Source organism: Jaculus jaculus, chromosome X (genome assembly GCF_020740685.1).
Source record: "Jaculus jaculus isolate mJacJac1 chromosome X, mJacJac1.mat.Y.cur, whole genome shotgun sequence".
Lineage (NCBI taxonomy): Eukaryota > Metazoa > Chordata > Mammalia > Rodentia > Dipodidae > Jaculus > Jaculus jaculus.
This window is the reverse complement of record NC_059125.1, coordinates 48,578,523-48,599,592: the sequence shown is the minus strand read 5'-3', so window position 1 is coordinate 48,599,592 and position 21,070 is coordinate 48,578,523. Positions and strand designations below refer to the sequence as shown.

Here is a 21,070-nt window from a genome sequence, read left to right as displayed (position 1 = left end):
ATTATGCTTCTTCCACCACAGCAGGGTACTTCTCCCAAATTATCTCTCCTTTTTTCGAGTTATATCTTTTAACTAGCTAAGGAAGAAGTAGGTTTCTATAGCATAATTCACACTGTCTTTAGTTTTGTGTATCTCTCCTGCTCTTCTCTTCACTCCCTTTCCTTTGTCTCCCCCTAGATCTTTCTACCCCCCTGTATTCTGTCCCTCCAGTAACCTACTATCCCCTTGTCTAATCCCTCCCCACTTTCTCTTCCAAGCTTCATTCTAGCTTCCTGACTAGTACTACTGATGCTTACTACAACTTATAAACAAGTCAAACTACTCCAAGTTAGGATGCACATATGAGCAAGAACATGTGGGCTGGAGAGATGGCTTAGCGGTTAAGCGCTTGCCTGTGAAGCCTAAGGACCCCGGTTCGAGGCTCGGTTCCCCAGGTCCCACGTTAGCCAAATGCACAAGGGGGCGCACGCGTCTGGAGTTCGTTTGCAGAGGCTGGAGGCCCTGGCGCGCCCATTCTCTCTCTCCCTCTACCTGTCTTTCCCTCTGTGTCTGTCACTCTCAAATAAATAAATAAATAATTTAAAAAAAAAGAACATGTGGCATTTATATTTCTAATCCTGAGTTACCTCACGTTGTGTATTTTTTTCAAGTACATCCATTTTTTTTCCCTGTGAAATTCATCATTGCATTTTTCCTTACTGCTGAACAGAAATCCACTGTGTGTAAGTACCATTTCTTTACCCATTCATCAGCTGATGTGCATCTGGGTTGTTTCTATTTCCTAGCTATTGTAAATAGAGCAGCTACAAACATGGCTGAGCAAGTATCTCTATAGTAAAGTATAGTCTTTAGGGTATATGCCCAGGAGTGGTATACATGGGTCAAATGATAGCTCCATTTTCAGATTTTTTAGAAACTTCCATGCTGATTCCCATAGCAGCTGTATAAATTTGCACTCCCACCAACAGTGGATGAGGGATCCTTTTCCCACACACCATCGCCAGCATTTGTAGTCATTTGTTCTCCTTGCTGACTACCTGTCATAGTGCTGGAAAGCACTATGCAAGCTGCTGGGGAGGGGGAGGGCAAAAGTCATCAACAGTGTGAACAGTGGATCCTACATGCTACAAAATCAACCATCCAGGTAAGATGGATCCATCCACAGGTGCAAGAGTGGCACACAGGCTATGGGAATAATCAACTACTTCTATCTGATTGGATATAAGGTCCCCTCAGTGGGAAAGAATTCATGCCTGGTACTGAGAACTAAGGCAAAAGCTCGTGGCTTGGAAGGACATGGACCTAAAAGGGAAGGTTCCACTGTTCTTTGGCTAAAAGAAGAGGTTATGCCCATCAAAAAGCCTTCTAAATATATGTTCATTCCCTTTGATCAATGCTGCTCTCACTCTTGATTAGAGAACCTGCTTTTTACAGATGATGGCAAATATTGGGGAGATGCAATACCCATCAAAATGACAGGAAGAGAAGGCTGAGTGTCTGTCACTGGACAAGTCATCTCTATGACACCAGTTAGGGCGTGTGAAATATTACAGAGGAAGTGGCAGATTAACTATAAATGCTACTTCCACTGCTAGCCAGAGAATCTTCTCTATGGAAATGACAGCAGACACTGAGGAAACTCAAAGCTCACCAAAGCAGAAATTAAGAGAGTCTGCCAAGAGTTTAACACTAAAGACTTATAATATACTCTCTGAAGCCAGGCGTGGTGGCGCACGCCTTTAATCCCAGCACTCGGGAGGCAGAGGTAGGAGGATCGCCGTGAGTTCGAGGCCACCCTGAGACTATATAGTGAATTCCAGGTCAGCCTGGGCTAGAGTGAGACCCTACCTCGAAAAACCAAAAATAAATAAATAAATAAATAAATAAATAAATAATATGCTCTCCGAGGCTCAGGGAACATTATGGAAGAGAGGACAAGAAAACTGTAGGAGCCACAGAGTGGGAAGGCATACTATAAGGCACTGTCCTCTTCACAGGAACCAGCTAGTACATTCATGACTGCAGTGATAACCAAGATCCCACTGAGAAGGCCTTCAGTGGAATGGGGATGGGGTAGAGGGGGTATCCAAAAGGAGATAACCCAATGGAAATATGATCAATTTGTGATATGTTCCTATGTTAAAGTTCCAAATAATAATTATTATTTTTTAGAAAACAATTCTATTGTTTTATTTATATTTATTTATTAGAGACAGAGGGACAGAAGGAGAAAGAGAGAGAGAATGGGAGCCCCAGGGCCTCTAGCCACTGCAAACAAATTCTAGACGCCTTGATGTGCATCTGGCTAACATGGGACCTGGAGAATTGAAACTGGGTCCTTAGGCTTTGCAGGCAAGCACCTTTACCACTAAGCCATCTCTCCAGCCCCAAATAATTATTTTTTAAAACACATTTTATTTATTTGAGAGACAGAAATAGGCAGAGAGAGAGGGAAGCAGGGAGGGAAGGGGAGAGAGAGAGAGAGAGAGAGGGAGAGAGATAGAGGGAGCGAATAGGCACACCAGGGCCTCCAGCCACTGCAAATAAACTCCAGATGCATGTGGGCCCTTGGCATCTGGTTTACATGGGTTTTGGAGAGTTGAACCAGGATCTTTTGGCTTTGCAGACAAATGCCTTAACCACTAATCCATCTCTCCAGCCCCCAAATAATAATAATTTTTTAAAAACTTTTTTTTTCATTTTGTAATTAATTAATTAATTTGAGAGAGAAAGAGAGAAAGAGAGAGAAAATGGGTGCACCAGGGCCTCTAGCCACTGCAAATGAACTCCAGAAGCATGTGCCCCCTTGTGCCTCTGGTTTATGTGGGTCCTGGGGAGTCCTTTGGCTTTGCAGGCAAACACCTTACTGGTAAGCCATCTCTCCAGCCCCAAATAATTATTTTTAAAATATGGTTTCCCTGTGAACTAGTGTTTCATTTAAAATAACATGAACTCTCTCAACATGTTAATCTTTTATCTTTGAGCATTTTTTACACTCTCCACATGGAATTAGCATTTTCATTTCCTTTATTTTTTTTTTTCTTTTATCCCTTAATTTTACAATTTCAGACAGGATGGGCTACATTCAGGGAAGAATGGCCATTATTTTGTGCTTTTAGGATTAGATAATTCTAGCCAAAAAGCCTCTAAGTTAGAAGGTACCTGGAGTTTTTGTTCACAGTCCTATAACACCAGGCATCCATCAGCTATTCCTTCATCACTGGGACAGGATAACAGCATCATGCTTAATGGTTAATACACAGGAAGCGAGTCAAACGAAGTGGATGAATCACAGTTGAGTAATCTTTTGCAAGTCACCCTCCCTGTGGATCATTTTCCTTGTCTGTCAAAATGGCACCTATATCACAGGGTTGTTTTTTTTAAATTTTTTTAAAATTTTTATTTATTTATTTGAGAGTGGCAGAGTGAGAACGAGGCAAATAGAGAGAAATAGAGAGAATGGGCACGCCAGGGCCTCCAGCCACTGCAAATGAACTCCAGACGCGTGCGCCCACTTGTGCATCTGGCTAATGTGGGTCTTGGGGAGTCGAGCCTCGAACCAGGGTCCTTAGGCTTCACAGGCAAGCACTTAACCTCTAAGCCATCTCTCCAGCCCCACAGGGTTGTTTTAACACTGAGTTAATTCATGTAAATCCCTGACATGCAGTAAGCATATGTAAGTGTTATGTACTGTTAGTGTTGTTAGTATAGGGTTTTTGTTTCTTTTTTATTTTTATTTTTTTTTACTTTTCAAAATTATTTTTTTAAATTTTTATTAGCATTTTCCATGATTATAAAAAAAATCCCATGTTAATTCCCTCTCTCCCCCCCCCACTTTCTCCTTTGTTTTGTTTATTTTATATTCCACCTTTTGCATCTGGCTTTTCATGGGTACTGGGGACTCGAACCTGGGTCCTTTGGCTTTCCAGGCAAGTTCCAAGCCAAAAGACCCTGGTTTGATTCTTCAGGACCCAGGTAATCCAGATACACAAGGTGACACATGCATCTGGAGCTTGTTTGCAGTGGCTAGAGGCCCTGGTACGCCCATTCTCTCTATCTGTCTCTTTCTATCTGACTCTCTCTCTCTCAAATAAATAATTAAAATATATTTTAAAAATTGCACTTTAGGGCTGGAGAGATGGCGTAGCGGTTAAGCGCTTGCCTATGAAGCCTAAGGACCCCGGTTCGAGGCTCGGTTCCCCAGGTCCCACGTTAGCCAGATGCACAAGGGGGCGCACGCGTCTGGAGTTCGTTTGCAGAGGCTGGAAGCCCTGGCGCGCCCATTCTATCTCTCTCCCTCTATCTGTCTTTCTCTCTGTGTCTGTCGCTCTCAAACAAATAAATTAAAAAAAAAAAAAATTAAAAAAAAAAAAAAAAAAAAAAAAAAAAAGAAAAAAAAAAAAATTGCACTTTAGCTTCTGTAGTTTTGAAAACTATGCTTCAGATAGACTATAGATTTCAGACAAGGGTTTCTGAATAACAGGTGTGTAGCTACAGAGAGGTAGTCATAATGTTCCAAGTTTTAAAGAAAATCTTTTCAGAAAGAAACCTGATAAATTTTCTATTTACTTCTCCACTTCTGGAAGTTGGATTTTTTTTTTTTTAATCTGTGTGTGGAATTGAAGGGAAACGTCTGGGTAGACAGCAGACAAGAAACAGCCTCTGTGTGAGCAGGTAAAGGAGAAAATAAAAATGAGATCTAAAAGTGTGAAATTGAAGAGGAACCTCAACAAGCAAAGGATAAAAACATTCACCAAGAACACAGAGATCTGTGTTTGTAACCCACAGCCTTATCAGCAGGCCCAAGGCAACTGCCTATGGATTCCAGAGCCCAGTGCTACAGGAAGCACAAATCTGAATTTGAAGGGTCCCCCGGGAAGCACAAGCAAGCACCAGCATGGATTTGCAAATGTGATATTGAGACCTCTAAGGCATATAATCTCTTCTCCCCCAATCCTGCTGATGAGAAAGGGATCACTTCCACACTCTAGAGAAAGGCCTCAAACTGCACAACAAAAGAATCTTCCAGCAAGTAGTAATCATGGAACTACCTATACCCACAGACTGGGCGCGAGAGAAAGGTGTAGTGGCATAACCTAGAACTAAGTCTTCAAAGGATCAGAACTGCCCTTCCAAGGCAGGGGAGGAGTTCCCAGTGGAAGAGTCCCCATGCCCAGATCTGAGGAAGTCCAAACAATAGCCAAATATGAGACCAGTTTGCAAATCCTCTATTGCCATCCGGCTCTTTCTCTGCATGTGGGGGTGTGTTTGTATTTTATTTTTGGTTTCTGTGTGTTTAAAATTCCTTCTTTCTCCTCCTTACTCTTTCCCTCTGCATCTTCTTCTCCCAAAGAACTCTGAGCCTCAGCTGTCTGAGGCAGAACCATTTCACATTAGCTGTTAGCGTACTTTCGCCTCTTTCTCTTTAATGTATCTTTAGACAAAAATTTCTCCTTTCTTCCCTTGACTTTTTTTCTTTTGCTCCTTACACCTCCACCTTCTACTTTCTCTATATCAACCCAACAGTAACTACCTGTTCTATGGAGATTTTTCCTTCTTTATCTCTTTCTCCACTCATAAACCTGAAATAACTAAATACTAATGCATGTAACACTGTCAATGTTCCCTTACTCCCTAAAATGATTAGCATTTAAGAGGTGATTGGCTTTCATTCACCCACTATTTCTGCAGTGCACTAAAATAGTGCCTGTTGTTACAAGCAGCACTCTAATCAAAGGGGAGGATGGGGGAGATGCCCTAAACACCAGGCTAATAGAAGAGGCTGATATCTCAATCTACTATAACTGATGCTTTCCTGAACATAGTAAATACTGCCATTTAAAGAAGGAGGGTGACCTAAATGTTTTAAAAACTGAACTAATTGATTGCTTAGTGGTTAAGGTGCTTGCCAGCAAAGCCTAAGGACCCAGGTTCGATTTTCCAATACCCTCATAAACCAGATGCACAAGGTGGTGCATGTGGCAGCTAAGCCATCCCTCCAGTCCTGAAATATTTCTTTTTTAATTGAGTGCAAACAAGATGGCTCAGTAGTTAAAAAACACTTGCTTACAAATGCTGGTGGCCTGGATTCATCCAACCACTCTTGTAAAGACAAATAGGAATCACACCCACACATACATGCATGCATGCACACATGCACACAAACAAATAAAATAATTTTAATGATTTTTAAAAAGAATTTGGAGACCCAAGCAACCTGCTTTCAGACAATTCTGTGGAAGTGAGACAGGGACTGTAACTTGAGGATTGCAACTGGAAAACAAAACAGCTCTCTAGAGTGATGTGGTTCTATCCAGGTACATGTCTATTTCTTCCCCTCTCCTTACCTCATCGATTAGTTTCCTGGCATTTGCGATAGTGTAGTCACCAGCAAATAATACCACTAAGCATGATTCTTCACTATTCTTCTGTCTCTGACCCCGTGATACTGGAACGATGCTTCTATTGGCTTCTGTGGAAACGCGTACAGCTTTTAGTTCCTCAGTAGTAGGTATAGGAACATAGTCCTTAACCATAGCATTTTCTGAAAGAAGGCTCCAGTTCAGTTCTCCTGTCACAGGTGTGAAATCATAAATGTTGCTCCAGGTGTTATTAAAAATACTTAGCCCCGCATCTTTGAATTGAGAAGCTAGTTCAGGGTAGTACCATTGAAAACAGCCAAACTTGATCTTTGTGGAAGATTCAATAATGGGCTGCGTGGCACAGCACAGAAACACTTCCAGCTTTACACAATCTAGCATACGAAATTGTTGGCAAGCTACCACGCATTTGCAATCTCTGCAATTGCGGAAAAACACACTGCCTTTCACGGGTCCCATAAAAATTCTGCAGTTAATACATTCATCGATGGTAATTGTAGCTGAGTGATCAAAAATATAGATGTTACAGTTCTCACAGTCTTGGATGAAAAATTGTTGTCCTGCCACTCTTCCAGGTAAGCAACCTACTGTTTCACCTTTCAATTCATGAAACATGTAGTCTTTTAGGTCAACCTGCAGGTACAAAGCACAGACCGTGAGTATTAACAACATTATTCAACAAAAAACAATTAAATGCTATGAGATGCCAGACGCAGTCCTTAGTGCTAAAACATAAGTTAGTAATCTTGCATTTAGCAAGAAAATCAACAGAACAATTGTTTTTCTCTCAGTAAATAAAAGGCATGAGGGAAAAAAGGAAATAAAAGCTTGTGGACATATTTACCAAATGTAGACATTGTTTAGATCCTGTTTCAAACATATCAACTGTTAAAAAAATTTTTTTGAGGCAACTAGGGAAACTGACACATAAAGAATATTAGATAACATAAAGGATTTTTTTTTCCAATGTGATAACACTGTGGCTATGGGTATGTTGACCATATCAACTTTAAATGTTTAAAATTAGCCCAGCTAGGGCTGGAGAGATGGCTTAGTGGTTCAGGCGCTTGCTTATGAAGCCCAATGACCCAGGTTCGATTCCCCAGCACTCACATAAGCCAGATGTACAAAGTGGTGCAGGCATCAGGAGTTTGTTTGCACTGGCTGGAGGCCCTGGCATACACATTCTCTCCTTCTCTCTCTCTCTTAAATAGATAGATTTAAAAAAAAAAATTCCCAGCCAGGCATGGTTGGTGCACACCTTGAATCCCAGCACTTAGGAGGTTGAGATGGTAGGATCACTATGAGTTTGAGGCCAGCCTGGGTCCGTAGAGTGATTTCCAGATTAGCCTGGGCTGGAGTAAGACCCTGCCTCAAAAAAATATTAGCCTAATATTGTAGTCAGCTCCACACTGTTGGGATGAATCTCCAGACCAGACACAGTTTATGGGAGGAAGGGATTTATTTCAGGCTTACAGATCCAGAGGAAGTTTCATAATGGTGGAAGAAGCTGGCCCGCCTTTCACAAGTCCATACAGAGAGAAAAAACACAATCAGCACCATCAAAAGCAAGCACACTCTGGGAAACCCAGGCAGAGCTTTCAATGCATACTTATAGGCTGGAATTCAAATCCGCCCACAGTAACACTGTAGGATCTGCCTACAGAGACACTTCTTCTAGCCAGGTGGCTGGAAATCCAAGTTACAGCTTAAAAAACAAAAAACAGTTGAATCTGCTGGGAGACATAAATTCAAACTACCACAGCTAATATATAGCATTATCTACAGTGTCCAGTTCCTTTGGCAACTACAGATCTCATTATAATGTAAAACTTATGACCTTAATTAATATTTATCTAGCTCCCAGAGTTAGATCTACTCTCTCTGCTATCAAATTGTATTCCTGGGCATGCAAAGCTAAAGAGCAGCCTGTGTGACTAAATGTTTTGAGTTTTCCTTGGAGCTAACCCAGGTGACCCAGCTAATTCACATCATCATTGCTATTTAGCCTATTTGGAATCTATATAACAAAAAAAATTCACATAGAGTGATAGTCAAGAATATATATTAAAAAAAAAAATAAAAGCAGGGCATGGACACACACCTTTAATCTCAGCCCTCAGGAGGCAAAGGTAGCAAGATTTCAGTGAGTTCAGAACCAGTTTGAGATTACATAGTGAATTCCAGATCAGCCTGGGCTAGAGTGAGACCTTACTTCAAAAAACTAAATATAAATAAATAAATAAATAAATGAGTAATTTGGGTGGAGTATGAATTTGAAAGGGGAAAACAGGGAGTGGCAGGAGAGAATTATCATGGATTATTGTCTATAGTTATGGTAGTTGTCAATGAAAAGCTGTTTTTTTAAAAATATTTTTTTGTCCATTTTTTATTTATTTGAGAGTGGCAGACACAGAGTGAAAGACAGATAGAGAGAGAGAATGGGCATGCCAGGACTTCCAGCCACTGCAAACGAACTCCAGACGAGTGCGCCCCCTTGTGCATCTGGATAACGTGGGACCTGGGGAACCGAGCCTCGAACCGGGGTCCTTAGGCTTCACAGGCAAGCACTTAACTGCTAAGCCATCTCTCCAGCCCAAGTTTTTTTTTTTTTTGTTTTTTTTTTAAAGAAAAACAAGAAGTGGTAGATGAAGGTAGGGAGTTAAAGCAAGGGTTGGTCATTGTGGAAGTTTGAATATATGTCCCCCATAGACTTAGGTGTTTTATTAAAACTTGTAACTTGTGTTTCAGGCCACCTGGGTGGAGGAGGTATCAATGGGAGCAGGTCCTGGGGTCCAGCTCTAAGGTGTGTTTGGGCGTGGTTTTAGCTCTAGCCCAAAGATATACACAGAGGATAGAGCACTGGGTGGGGTGGTCTTGCTTGAGTCTTGTTGGTGTTTGCTGCTTTCTGCTATTGCTTACTGGTGGTGGTTTCTCTTTCTGCTTGGATTTATGAATGGGAGCCAGCTTCTTCTGCATCAATGGAACTTCCCCTGGATCTGTAAGCTGAAATGAATTCCTTCCTCCCATAAACATTGTCAAGTTGGATATTCATCCCAGCAACATGAAGCTGCCTACTACAGTCATGACATAAGGTTTACATGCTGACTATGAACAATAAAAAATCATGGTAATGGAAGGATTTAATTATGCTACATTTGTGTTCCAGGACTATTACTAAGGAAATGTGAAGCAGGGATCTAAGAGTCAGATGGAGAAATGGCTGAAGTATAGCAGTTTGTAGAAGGGATGAGGAGGATGAGATGAGTGAGAGAAACACTGAGGAAACAGAATCAGCAGATTGGGTGACTCAATGGTTATAGCAGCAAAGGCAGAAGAAAGAAGCAAAAACAATTCTTCTAAGGGATAGATAGTTGCCCAATCTAGTGTTTCTAAATTTGTGAAAACTCACAATCCACATTAACACATTCTTCAAAGTCCAGCACACAGACTTGTGGGTATTTGTAGGCTGGAGATTTCAGTGGTAGAGCACTTAGCATTTGCAAGGGCCTGGATTCAATCATAGGGGGAAAAAAAAAGTGGGCAGACTCATGAGTATTTGTGAATGTATACATACCAATGCCCATATTCATAGTCTCTCTCTCCTTGCAAATAAATAAATAAAATTAAAAAAATAAACCAATACAAAAGATCTAAGCTCACACAAATAAGATGCCATGGCCAAAGTGAGGTCAGGGAAGAGGTTGAGTAAAAGAAGGGTCAAGATGTTATAAATAAGCCATATGGAAACCTACTTTTTTGGATAATGGCATACCTAGAAACCACAGACTCACTAAAAAAAAATTTCAAGGCCAGGGATATGATACCTTCTAGTGAGTTGTTGGCCAGGGAGGTCCCTGATGCCCCCAAAACATTACAGGCTATTGCCAAGGCTCTTGGTTTCCCACCAGGACTAGATGGTAAGACCCTATTGCTAAAGACTCCACATGCTTTGGCTACAAGGTCACTGAGGAATCGAGCTGGAGCTGAGCTGAAAACTTCCACCCTATAGGCCAGCTGACTGAAAGCTGGAAAGAGTTATGCTGCATGGAGCTCTATGAAGAGAGAAGTCATCAGTAGTGAAAACAGTGAATAATGCAAGCCTTAAGTTTGGCCAGCCAGACCAAATGACCAAATGGGTGCAATAGGGGAATGTTTCTTATGGGGAAACCAATCACTCTCTAATTAGACTGGAGGCTGGCTCCATGAGAGGGAATACATGCCTGGTACTGAAAACCTAAACAAAAGCCTATGACTGGGAAGGTCATGAGCCCTAGGAATGTAACACCTGTTCTTGTCTGGCTGAATGCATATATTATCCTCACCAAACTGCCAATATAAGCATTTTTCTTCACATTGTAACCATATATTAATGCTACTCTTACTTTCGGTTAGAGAAGCTTTACTTTTCAGATGGTTGTGACCACCGGGATAACCCAAAAAGCACCATACTGTTGAAAAAAAGTGACAGAAGAGTGCTCAGCACTGAGACATCTGTATCACACCTTTCAAGGTTCAGGGTCCCTTGTGGAAAAAGTGGCAGAAAGAATGTAAGAGCCAAAGGAAAGGTAGGACTACTTACAATGCAATCATTCGGACACAAATTGGCCTCAACACCCATGACCTTGTAAAGATTTCATAGCACTATCTTCACAAGACTCTCAGGGGAAACGTTGATGACACTAAAATAAGGGGGGAGGGGATATGATGGAGATCAGAGTTGTGAAGGCGAAAGTGGGGGAGGGGAGGGAATTATCATGGTTCATTGTCTATAATTATGGAAGTTGTCAATAAAAAATGTTAAAAAAAATCAACCAATACAGAAGATCTGAACCCACATAAATAAGCGTGCATTCCATAACCAGTAAGTAAAATACATTTAACTTTTTCATAAGCACACATTGAAGACTTTTTTTTTTAAATCAAGCTGAGTGTGGTGGCACATGCCTACATCCTCAGCACTTAGAAAGTTAAGGCAGGAAGATCTCAAGTCTGAGCCCAGCTTAGACTAAAAAGCAAGACCCTGCTTCAAACAAACAAGCAAAGCAAAACCCTAAGCCCAAAGACCCAGGTTCGATTCCCCAGTACCCACGTAAAGCTAGATTCACAAAGTGGCACATGTGTTAAGGTCGTTTGCAGTGGCTGGAGGCCCTGGCACACCCATTCTCATTCTCTCTGAATCTCTTCTCTCTACCTCTCTACTTGCAAATAAATAATATTGAGAAAAAAAAAAAGATTCAGGTAGGAAGCTAACTAAAACATTCAAGCTAGAGGCGAATTAAGATCCTGGGAGAGCCAGGTGTGGTGGCGCACGCCTTTAATCCCAGCACTCGGGAGGCAGAGGTAGGAGGATCACCATGAGTTCAATGCCAGCCTGAGACTGCAGAGTGAGTTCCAGGTGAGCCTAGGCTAGAGTGAAACTGTACCTCAAAAGAAAAAAAAAAAAAGATTCAGGAAGGCTGGGTATGGTGGCCATCTCAGCATTCAGTCAGGAGGCAGAGGTAGTAGGATTGCAGTGAGTTCAAGGACAGCCTAGGACTACAGAGTGAGATCCAGGTCAGTCTGGGCTACAGTGAGACCCTACCTTGAAAGAAACTTAAAAAAGGTAGGTGTGGTGTTGCATGCCTTTAATCCCAGCACTTGGGAGGCAGGTGTAGGAGGACTACCATGAGTTCAAGGCCACCCTGAAACTACAGAGTGAATTCCCGGTCAGCTTGGGCTAAAGCAAGACCCTACTTCAAAATAATAATAATAAAAATAAATAAAAGAATGATGATGAGGTAAGAAAACATAAGCAACATGATGAATGAAAGGGGAGATATAACTTTAAACAGGTTTTAAAGAGAATATCAACAATTCTATTCCCATAATTTTAAAAAATATTTTTGCACATGAAATGAATAACCCCTTTAAAATAGCAATCAAGAAAAAACTAAACACTAAAAAGTATGGGCTGGAGAGAGATGATTTAGCAGTTATGGCACTTGCCAGCAAACCTAAGGACCCAGGTTTGATTCTCCAGTACCCATGTAAAGCCAGATACACAAGGTGACACATGGATCTGGAGTTTGCAGTGGCTAGAGGTCCTGGCATGCCCATGCTCACTTGCCCTCTCCCTCTCCCTCTCCCTCTCCCTCTCCCTCTCCCTCTCCCTCTCCCTCTCCCTGTCTCTCTCTCTCTCTCTCTCTCTCTCCCCCCTCTCTCTCTCTATTTGCCTCTTTCTCTCTCTCCCAAATAAACAGATAAATAATTTTAAAACATAGTTACAAGTTGAGTATCCCTTATCTGAAATTCATAGAATGAGAAGTGTTTTGATGTTGGCAACTGTCAGATTTTGAAACAGTTGCAGCACAGACTTTACTGATTGTGTAACTCTAATCTGAAATTTTCAATCCTTTTCAGCATCCTGTTGATGCTCAAAGTTTTATATCACCAAGGATTTTAGATTTTGAGATTAGGGATTCTTAACCTGTACCACTTAAAAAAAAAAATAGAAGCAGTAGTGAAAGTGATCCTACAAAAGACTTTAGGCTCTTGGTCAGCCTGGGCTAGAGCAAGACTTGAGCTTGAACTCCCCCACCCTCCAAAAAAAGACTTTAGGCTCCTGATGGTTGTATAAGTGGATTCCAAATTTATTCATTCCAGTCTTCAACCGCTTAAAGACAAAAGGGGGAAAAACTCTAACTTATGTTACAAGTTTGCCTAGCAGTGATCCTAATAACATAGACATTTCAAACATACCCATACATTAAAAAAAAAAACAAAAAACAACCAGCAACTTAAAGCAATCTTATATACAAACTTGGATATATTTCAGGTTACATGACAATGGTTCATGGTTCGGCATTAGAAAATGTAAATCATTACTATTTGATACTAACTTAATTCTAACTCCTATTGCTCGCCAATCTGAACTTTATTCTTTAGCAGATCCTGGAGTACTTGCTGTGATGTATAATATGCCCTTTTCCCCATTTACCCAAAATGATATCTCAGTTTCTACTTACCCACCTATCAATAACTTTTCATAAAGTTCTTGAAATTCCCTTAGCTTTCTTTTGAGTTACCTACATTACTACACTATGTTTTCTACCATATAATATGAGCTTTAAGATAGAAGCCTTTAATTTAAACCTAAGACACATCTCCCAACACTACCCCTTTACCCTTCTTTTTCTCTACGGACACAGTTTCATTCTAGTACACCACATGTGATTTATTTATTGTCTATCTCTTCTCTACTCTCCACTAACACATAAGCTCCATGAGGGAAGGTATAGTCTGTTGAGTTCACCTTCTGTCCCCAGCACATAAGACAATGCCTGCTACTACAGAGGCACTTCGTACATTCTAATTGAGTCCATTATAATTACTTAATCTAGGTTAATTCAGAATGTAACCTGGGGTATATGGTCTATAGGTGTTATGTGAACAGTAACTAAATCTAGCAATCAGACACTGAAGGGGAATTTGAGGCTTCTCCATCTCCAAAGAAGTGGGGCTCATATTGATAAATAACAAAATAGCAGAGCTTGGGAAATAGCCCAGCATGTATGAGAATATGAGTTCAACCACAAGCACCAAAAAAGGGAAAAATAGATTTCAGTCAGCCAACTTGTGGGTAGGAAAATCAAAGAACTATAACTATACATAAAGCCTGACAAGAAGCATTCCTTTTTAATGCCTATCTGGAGCTTTTCCTTTTTGCATTTGCTTCTCTCCAATACCTGGAGTAAAACTAAGCCTGGCCCCCAATCGGAAAAGCCAATAGAAGGGAAAGCGAACATAATCATGGCATAGGCTTAAATGGATCCCAATCTAGTCCAAGCCTTTATAATGCATTTAAAAAGAACATGAAAGTGTGCTATAAGCTCATTGTTTTAAACTTCAGGGAAAGTTAAAACATTTTCAGTTATTTTCTGCTTATCTTTGGTTATCTGCTTATCTTTGGTTATTTTCTGCATATCTTCTTGGCACGAACCATTGCCCACAGAAGGTGTACTTAGAGAAACAATGCTATTAGTAGTGAAGACCAGGAGTTGGCCTGCTTCAACAAAGGCCTAAAGCTAAATGGGCAAGAGGAATCCTCATGTCTCAGTGTCTGGAGACCCTGGTGTCTGTTTGTCTGTTTGTCTCTCTCTCTCTCCTTGCAAATAAATAAGGTTTTTTGAGGTAGGGTTGTCTTGCTGTAGCCCAGGCTGACCCAGAATTCACTATGTAGTCCCAGGCTGGCTTCAAACTCACAGTGATCCTCCTACCTCTGCCTCATGAATGCTAGCATTAAAGATGTGGAAGGGTGTGATCGCCTGATCCCAAACAACTTGATCAGGTAAACCCCAAACAACATATATAACATCTTCAGGCTGGAAAGATGGCTCAGTGGTTAAGGCACTTGCCTGTGAAGCCCAAGGACCCCGGTTCAATTCTCCAGGTCCCACGTAAGCCAGATGCACATGGTGGTGCACGTGTCTGGAGTTCGTTTGCAGTGGCCAGAGAGCCTGGTGCACCCATTTTCACTTTTCCTCTACCTCTTTAATAAATAAATAAAATGAAATCTTTAAAAAAAAAAAAGGTATGCATCACCACGCCTGGCAGAGACACAAAAAGAATGGGTGCACAGGGCCTCCAGCCTCTGCAGATGAACTCCAGACACATGTATTGCTTTGTGCATCTGGCTTTACGTGGGTATTGGGGAATAGAACTCAGGTTGTTAGGCTTTGCAGGCAAGTGCCTTAACCATTGAGCCATCTCTCCAGCCAAGCATTTTTTTTTAAAAAAAAGCTTTTATGATGGGTGTGGTGGCACACACCTTTAATCCCAGCACTCGAGAGGCAGAGGTAGGATTGCTGTGAGTTCGAGGCCAGCCTGAGACTACTTCTGTTCAAGTACTGTCCTTGGAGATGACCACTATGGTTGTTGCAGTTACCTTGGCATTACTAGGACTAAACATCCAGTCAAAAGAAGCTGATGAGAGGAAAGTTATTTTGGCTTACAGTCTTGAGAGGAAACTCCACGATAGCAGGGGGAAGACTGTATAGCAAAGGTTGGATACCATCACCCTGACAACATCGGATGACAACCACAGCAGGGGTGTGAACCAAGCTCTGGCAAGGGGGAGCTGGCTATAACACTCCAAAGCTTGTCCCCAACAACATACCTCCTCCAGCAAGGCTCCACCTCCCAAATGACCATCAGCTGGGAACCAAGCATTCAGAACACATAAGTTTATGGGTGACATCTAATTCAAATCACCACCAAGGTCTAACATCTCTTCTTCAGGACAGGTTTTACCTGTGGAGAAATCTTTAACATTATCTAACTTCATAGGCAAGAAACCTGAAAGGGTCAAATTAACAGCTTAAGTTAAACAACAGATACTTGGATTTCTAGCATGAGATTTTTGTTTACTATTACCTCTATAAGTAATGTATTACATATAATGTGTTCTTCATATTCAAATCACCTTTTTTTAAAGTTCAGAGAACTTATAAATTGAAAGAATGAAAGAAGCCAGGTGTGGGGTGCATGCCTTTCATCCCCACACTCAGGAGGCAGAGGTAGGAGGACTGCTATGAGTTCAAGGCCAGCCAGGGACTCCATAATGTGTTCAAGGTCAGCCTGGGCTAGCTAGAATGAGACACTGCCTCATAAAATCAAAGAGAGAGAGGAGAGAAGAGAAGAGAGAGGAGAGAGAATGCAGAGCTCCTGTCCATGAGAAGGCAAAAAGGGGTAAAGGCCACATCAAATCACAATCTGCACACTTATGGGATCATTTAGAGAACCTATCCTTGTTTCTATTATTCAGAAGGAATATTGGCATAAGTAACTAGAAAATGAAAACTATTTTTCCGTACCATTTATCCTCCCTCATCCTTAAATGTTTCCTGTTTTAACTCCCCCATAATGCCAGTAATCTCTTGGCCAGCAAGGATAAGTATTATAATTTTGGTGTCTGAATACATACACATTGAATAATTTGCCTAGTATTGGATGCAACATACAAATACAAACAACACAAACATTTCTTTACAAATGATTTAAACATAGGTCTTTCACTCTTAAAATTATTGCTCATCATACTGATATAGTAGTAATTATGCAGTAAGCATTTTTCTTTTTCAAAGTAAGCAGCAATAAAAAATGAACTTTTCCCACTGTTGACTACAATATGGCAGCTGCCATGACAACACTTAGTCCCCAAACATTCTTTCTAATTGAGACAATTTCTCCTTGCTTCAGTCCCCTAAGGCTGACCCAATTACCCAACACAAAATCCAAAACCCAAGAGGTACCCTTCTCCAAAGACACACTGGTTTTACAACTTACCAAAAATTTAAACACGGGCTGGAGAGATGGTTTAGTGGTGAAGTGCTTGCCTGTGAAGCCTAAGGACCCCGGTTCGAGGTTCAATTCCCCAGGACCCACATTAGCCAGATGCACAAGGAGGCGCACGCATCTGGAGTTCGTTTGCAGTGGCTGGAGGCCCTGGCGCGCCCATTCTCTCTCTCTCTCTCTCTCTCTCTCTGCCTCTTTCTGTCTGTTGCTCTCAAATAAATAAATAAAAATAAACAAAAAAAATTAAACACAACTTTTTTGTGTGTGTGTTTTGAGATACGGTCTCACTCTAGCCCAGGCTGACTTGGAATTTACTATGTAGTCTCAAACTGGCCTTGAACTCATGGCAATCCTCTTACCTCTGCCTCCTGAATGTCTCCCGAGGCCATGCCTGGCTAAACACCACATTTTTAAGTGGTAAGGCTCATTTTTTTAATATCTAAAGTCTAACAAGTTGAAAGATAATTTTTCTGATCTAACTTTAAACCACATAGACTATATTCATGACCACACTGTTGAAACATAAACTTTTAGTACAAAACATTTCATTAATATCCATGCAGTGTATCTCAGTTATGTTTGCTATGCTGCATGTACATTTATCATTTAAATTACTTTCATACAAAAGACATTATATGCAATAATAATTTAGGCTGCATTTTTACCACAATCTATTGAGTATATTTTCAAAATCAAAGACAAATTTTAGGGGTTGGAGGGGTTTGTTTGTTTGATTGTTTGGTTTTCCTTTTTGTTGGAGACAGGGATTCATGTAGCCCAGGCTGGCCTCAAACTGCTATGTTATGCTATGCTGGGGTTATTCTGATATTAATTTAATGTCCTATGGGTGCTATATAAGTATTATTTTCTTAATAGAAAACAAAAGTCAAAATCTTACTCTTTTACAGAACAGTAAGCAAATCTGTCATTCAACTTCAGCTCCACAGTTAAAACTTCAATAATGGAAATCTAAAACATAATAATGGAATTTGCTCCTTTCCTTCTAGGGAAAAACTACAAAGTTTTAGGAACTACCAAGACCAGACTCAGTGAATGTACCACTTGGAGGGCTGGTGATATGGCTAAGCATTTCTAAGCATGAGGTCTTGAGTACCATCCCCAGCACCACAAAAAACTCCAACTTTTATTCTATATACCCAGAAGTCTAAACTTTAGATGTCCAGTAATACATCTTATATATCTCTAAAACTATAGTGCCAAGTAATGTTCTCAAAACATTCCTCATTTACAACAGAAAGTTTACTGCAGGCTCACTTGGTAGTGGGGTTTAGATGTCAGTCTCCACCATTCTACTTTTTAACTTTTTGTTTATATTTACTTATTTATTTAAGAGTGACAGAGAAAGAGAGAGAGAGAGAGAGAGAGAGAGAGAGAGAGAGAGACTGTGCACCAGGGCCTCCAGCCATTGCAAATGAACTCCAGATGCGCCCTTGTACATCTGGCTAACGTGGGTCCTGGGGAATTGAGCCTTGAACCGGGGTCCTTAGGCTTCACAGGCAAGCGCTTAACTGCTAAGCCATCTCTCCAGCCTTTCATTGTTTGTACTTAGGCAAAAAGCACAAGGAAAAAAAAAATCACAGAACACATCCACTAATCTGAAAGAAACATACAACACTAGGGATGATGAAGCAAGAGGATTGCCACGAGTACCAGGCCAGCCCAGGGTGCATAGAAAGACCTCAGGAATGGTGGTGCATGCATGCAATTCCATCAGTCATAAGGTGGAGGCAGAAGGATCAGGAATTTGAAATCAGGCTGGGTTACATTAGACCTTGACTCAAAAAAATGTAAAACAAAATCAAATCAAAACCGATCACAACTAACCAGAACTTTAGGTTAATGAAGGTTAACTCTCAGACAGTGGATTGTGAAATGAACCACAGCCAACCAACACTTCTGCAAAAATTTAAAAATCACTTTAGGGCTGGAGAGATAGCTTAGCAGTTAAGGCAGTTGCCTGTGAAGCCTAAGGACCCAGGTTTGATTCCTTGGAACCCATGTCAGCCAGATGCTCAAGGTGGCACATATGTCTGGAGTTCCTTTGCAGTGGCTGGAGGTCCTGGTGTGCCCATATTCTCTCTCTCTCCCCTCCCTCTTTCTTTCTCTCTCAAATAAAATAAATAATCTTTAAAAATCATTTTAGTCTTAGCCTATGACTTTAAAATAAAATAACATAACCCTCTCTGTGGCAGACAATTCAAGCTTAAAGAGCACTATTAGCATAGAGATGCCTTTCAGTGGTCAAGTGCTTGCCTAGCATGAGCAAGGCTCTGGGTTTGATTCCCAGCTCCACAAAAACTAAAAATTATACAGCATTGTTAGGAATCCTAAGGATGAGGAAAATGAACATTTCAAAAAACACTCATCAAATGATTTTGATAGGTACAATCTCCTTACACAGGAGAAAGGAGAGTACCTCCTACATACAAAATGGTGCTATGAAATATACATATGGGGGAATAAATGAAAACAAGGGGATAAATAGAATAACAACACACCATATAAATTTATGAAAATTGTAAAAAAATATATTTAAAAGAGGTAAATATAAATATACCACGTGAACAAAAAAGGGTCTGAGAACTAGAGGCAGGGGCTAAGAAATCTGCAAAAATAGCTTCAAATTTTAAAAATCTAATAGTTTTGAGAATCTAGTTTACATGAATAAGTTCTGCTGGGGATCAGAAACCATGCAGGAAGACCTATAATATGAAAATGTTAATAAGAAACTATTTCTGGTTAAAGATGTTGCATTAAGCACGAGTTAACTATTCACACCACTCATTAGAAAACAAGATCTCTAATTTTGCTTGGAAAACAAAAGTTACACATGTTTAACAGATTACTTTACTAAGCAATTTCATTAAGAAGAAATGAAGAACTACGGAGAAAGAGGAATCATTATGAAATGTATGCCTGTTTTATGCAAGACTAGGGGACAGTTTCAAAGCTTTCTGGTTTCTATTTTAAAAAAATGAAAATAAGAACATTTTTACGCATATAAAGCAATAAAATGATTGCCTGGTTTATGCTGAGCACTTTCCTTATACTCTTAATACAATTAACATTGACTCAATTTTCATTCTTTCCATTAACTGGGAGAGAGTGCAAAGGTGTACATGAAACAGCCCAATTAGTCACTGAATCCAACCAGGAGGCACCAAAGAAATCTGCCGAGGAGTGCAGACAAAAGAGAAACAGCCACAGAACTTAAGCCACGAACGAGAATCAGTCTCAAGGGTCTGTAATCCGACCACTGGACCAAACCCGCTAGCGGCTGCTGGTGAAATAAGATTTGGAGATTCAGCGCTTTCTTAGCTGTTTCCCTCCCCAGTCCATCCTCGGACTGGAAGTTGGCACAAGTCGGGGTGCAGAGTAGTAGAAGGAAGGCCCTTGGTTGGGGAGGGAGGTCTATGCAAGGACAATGAACTCTGAGGCTCCTCTGATGCGTTTCACAGCCTTCTGGGATGCCGCCCCCAAAAGTCGTGAGCCCAGACTTCAGCTATCCGCGCGCTCAAGAATGGCAAATGTTGGGTTGTCGCCTTCCCATCCGGCGTTCCCCGATTCCTAGGGGACTCTCCCGGGATTGCTAGGGAGGGTTGCGACCAGGAGATGGCCCCTAGACATTCCTTACCTTCTTCCGCTGGTCCCAGCTGTACTGCTTGGGCCGATCCTCTTCGTCCTCAGTCGATGACTCCTCGGACTTCAGCCTCTTGCAAAAGAAGCAGCCCATGGTGCTAGCCAGCGGAATTCGCCAGCCGACCCACTCGGTCAGGCACCTCCTGGAGCGTGGCGGGAGTCCAGGCTGTCCCGGCCCTTGCAGTTCTCAGCCACTGCTCCCGCAGTCGATCAGCCGAATGCAATCTCAGTTCAGCAGCCAGGCCCAACAATGTACTATTCTGCTCGGTCGCCCAGACGACCCATCACAGCCAATAAGTGTTCAGCAGGCGCTGAGCCAATCAAAGTTCCGCGAGCTTCTCTGCATCTATGAACACACCAATCCCCGCCTGGCTCCTAGGCCAACCTCCCGGCCTGTAGGGCCCCCGCGGGCGTACGCACAGCTGACTCCGCTCCAGCCCCGCCCCGTGGCACGACGCGGAGCTTGCTAGTTAGCAGGAAGCTAGACTTGGCTTTCCCTCTCGCCCCTGCTTCTCAGTTGGCAAAGTTTAAGCGCTGAGCGGACGTCTCTAGCACTACAAAAAAATAAAATAGTCAAATCATCAATTGGTTATTGTCTGTTAGAATAGTGAATTTCTTGAGAACCAAAGGGCATCCTAGCTTAGGTGCTCAATAAAATGTTTGTCAAGTGAATGCATACATCTGGTGAAGGAAAC

General features: G+C 41.4%; 1 protein-coding gene across 1 annotated transcript in view; it reads right to left on the bottom strand.

Annotated features, from left to right (window-relative positions):
- The window catches only part of Rp2 (RP2 activator of ARL3 GTPase), a 56,495-nt gene extending 35,737 nt beyond the window's left edge, over positions 1-20,758 (bottom strand). Inside the window, exons 1-2 of the mRNA XM_004668799.2 lie at positions 20,371-20,758; positions 6,348-7,013 (exon numbers count right to left, since the gene is read on the bottom strand). Of these exons, the coding sequence (XP_004668856.1) occupies positions 6,348-7,013; positions 20,371-20,469 (765 nt within the window). The 5' untranslated portion in view covers positions 20,470-20,758. The remainder of the gene's footprint in view (positions 1-6,347; positions 7,014-20,370) is intronic.
- Positions 20,759-21,070: the final 312 nt, after the last annotated feature.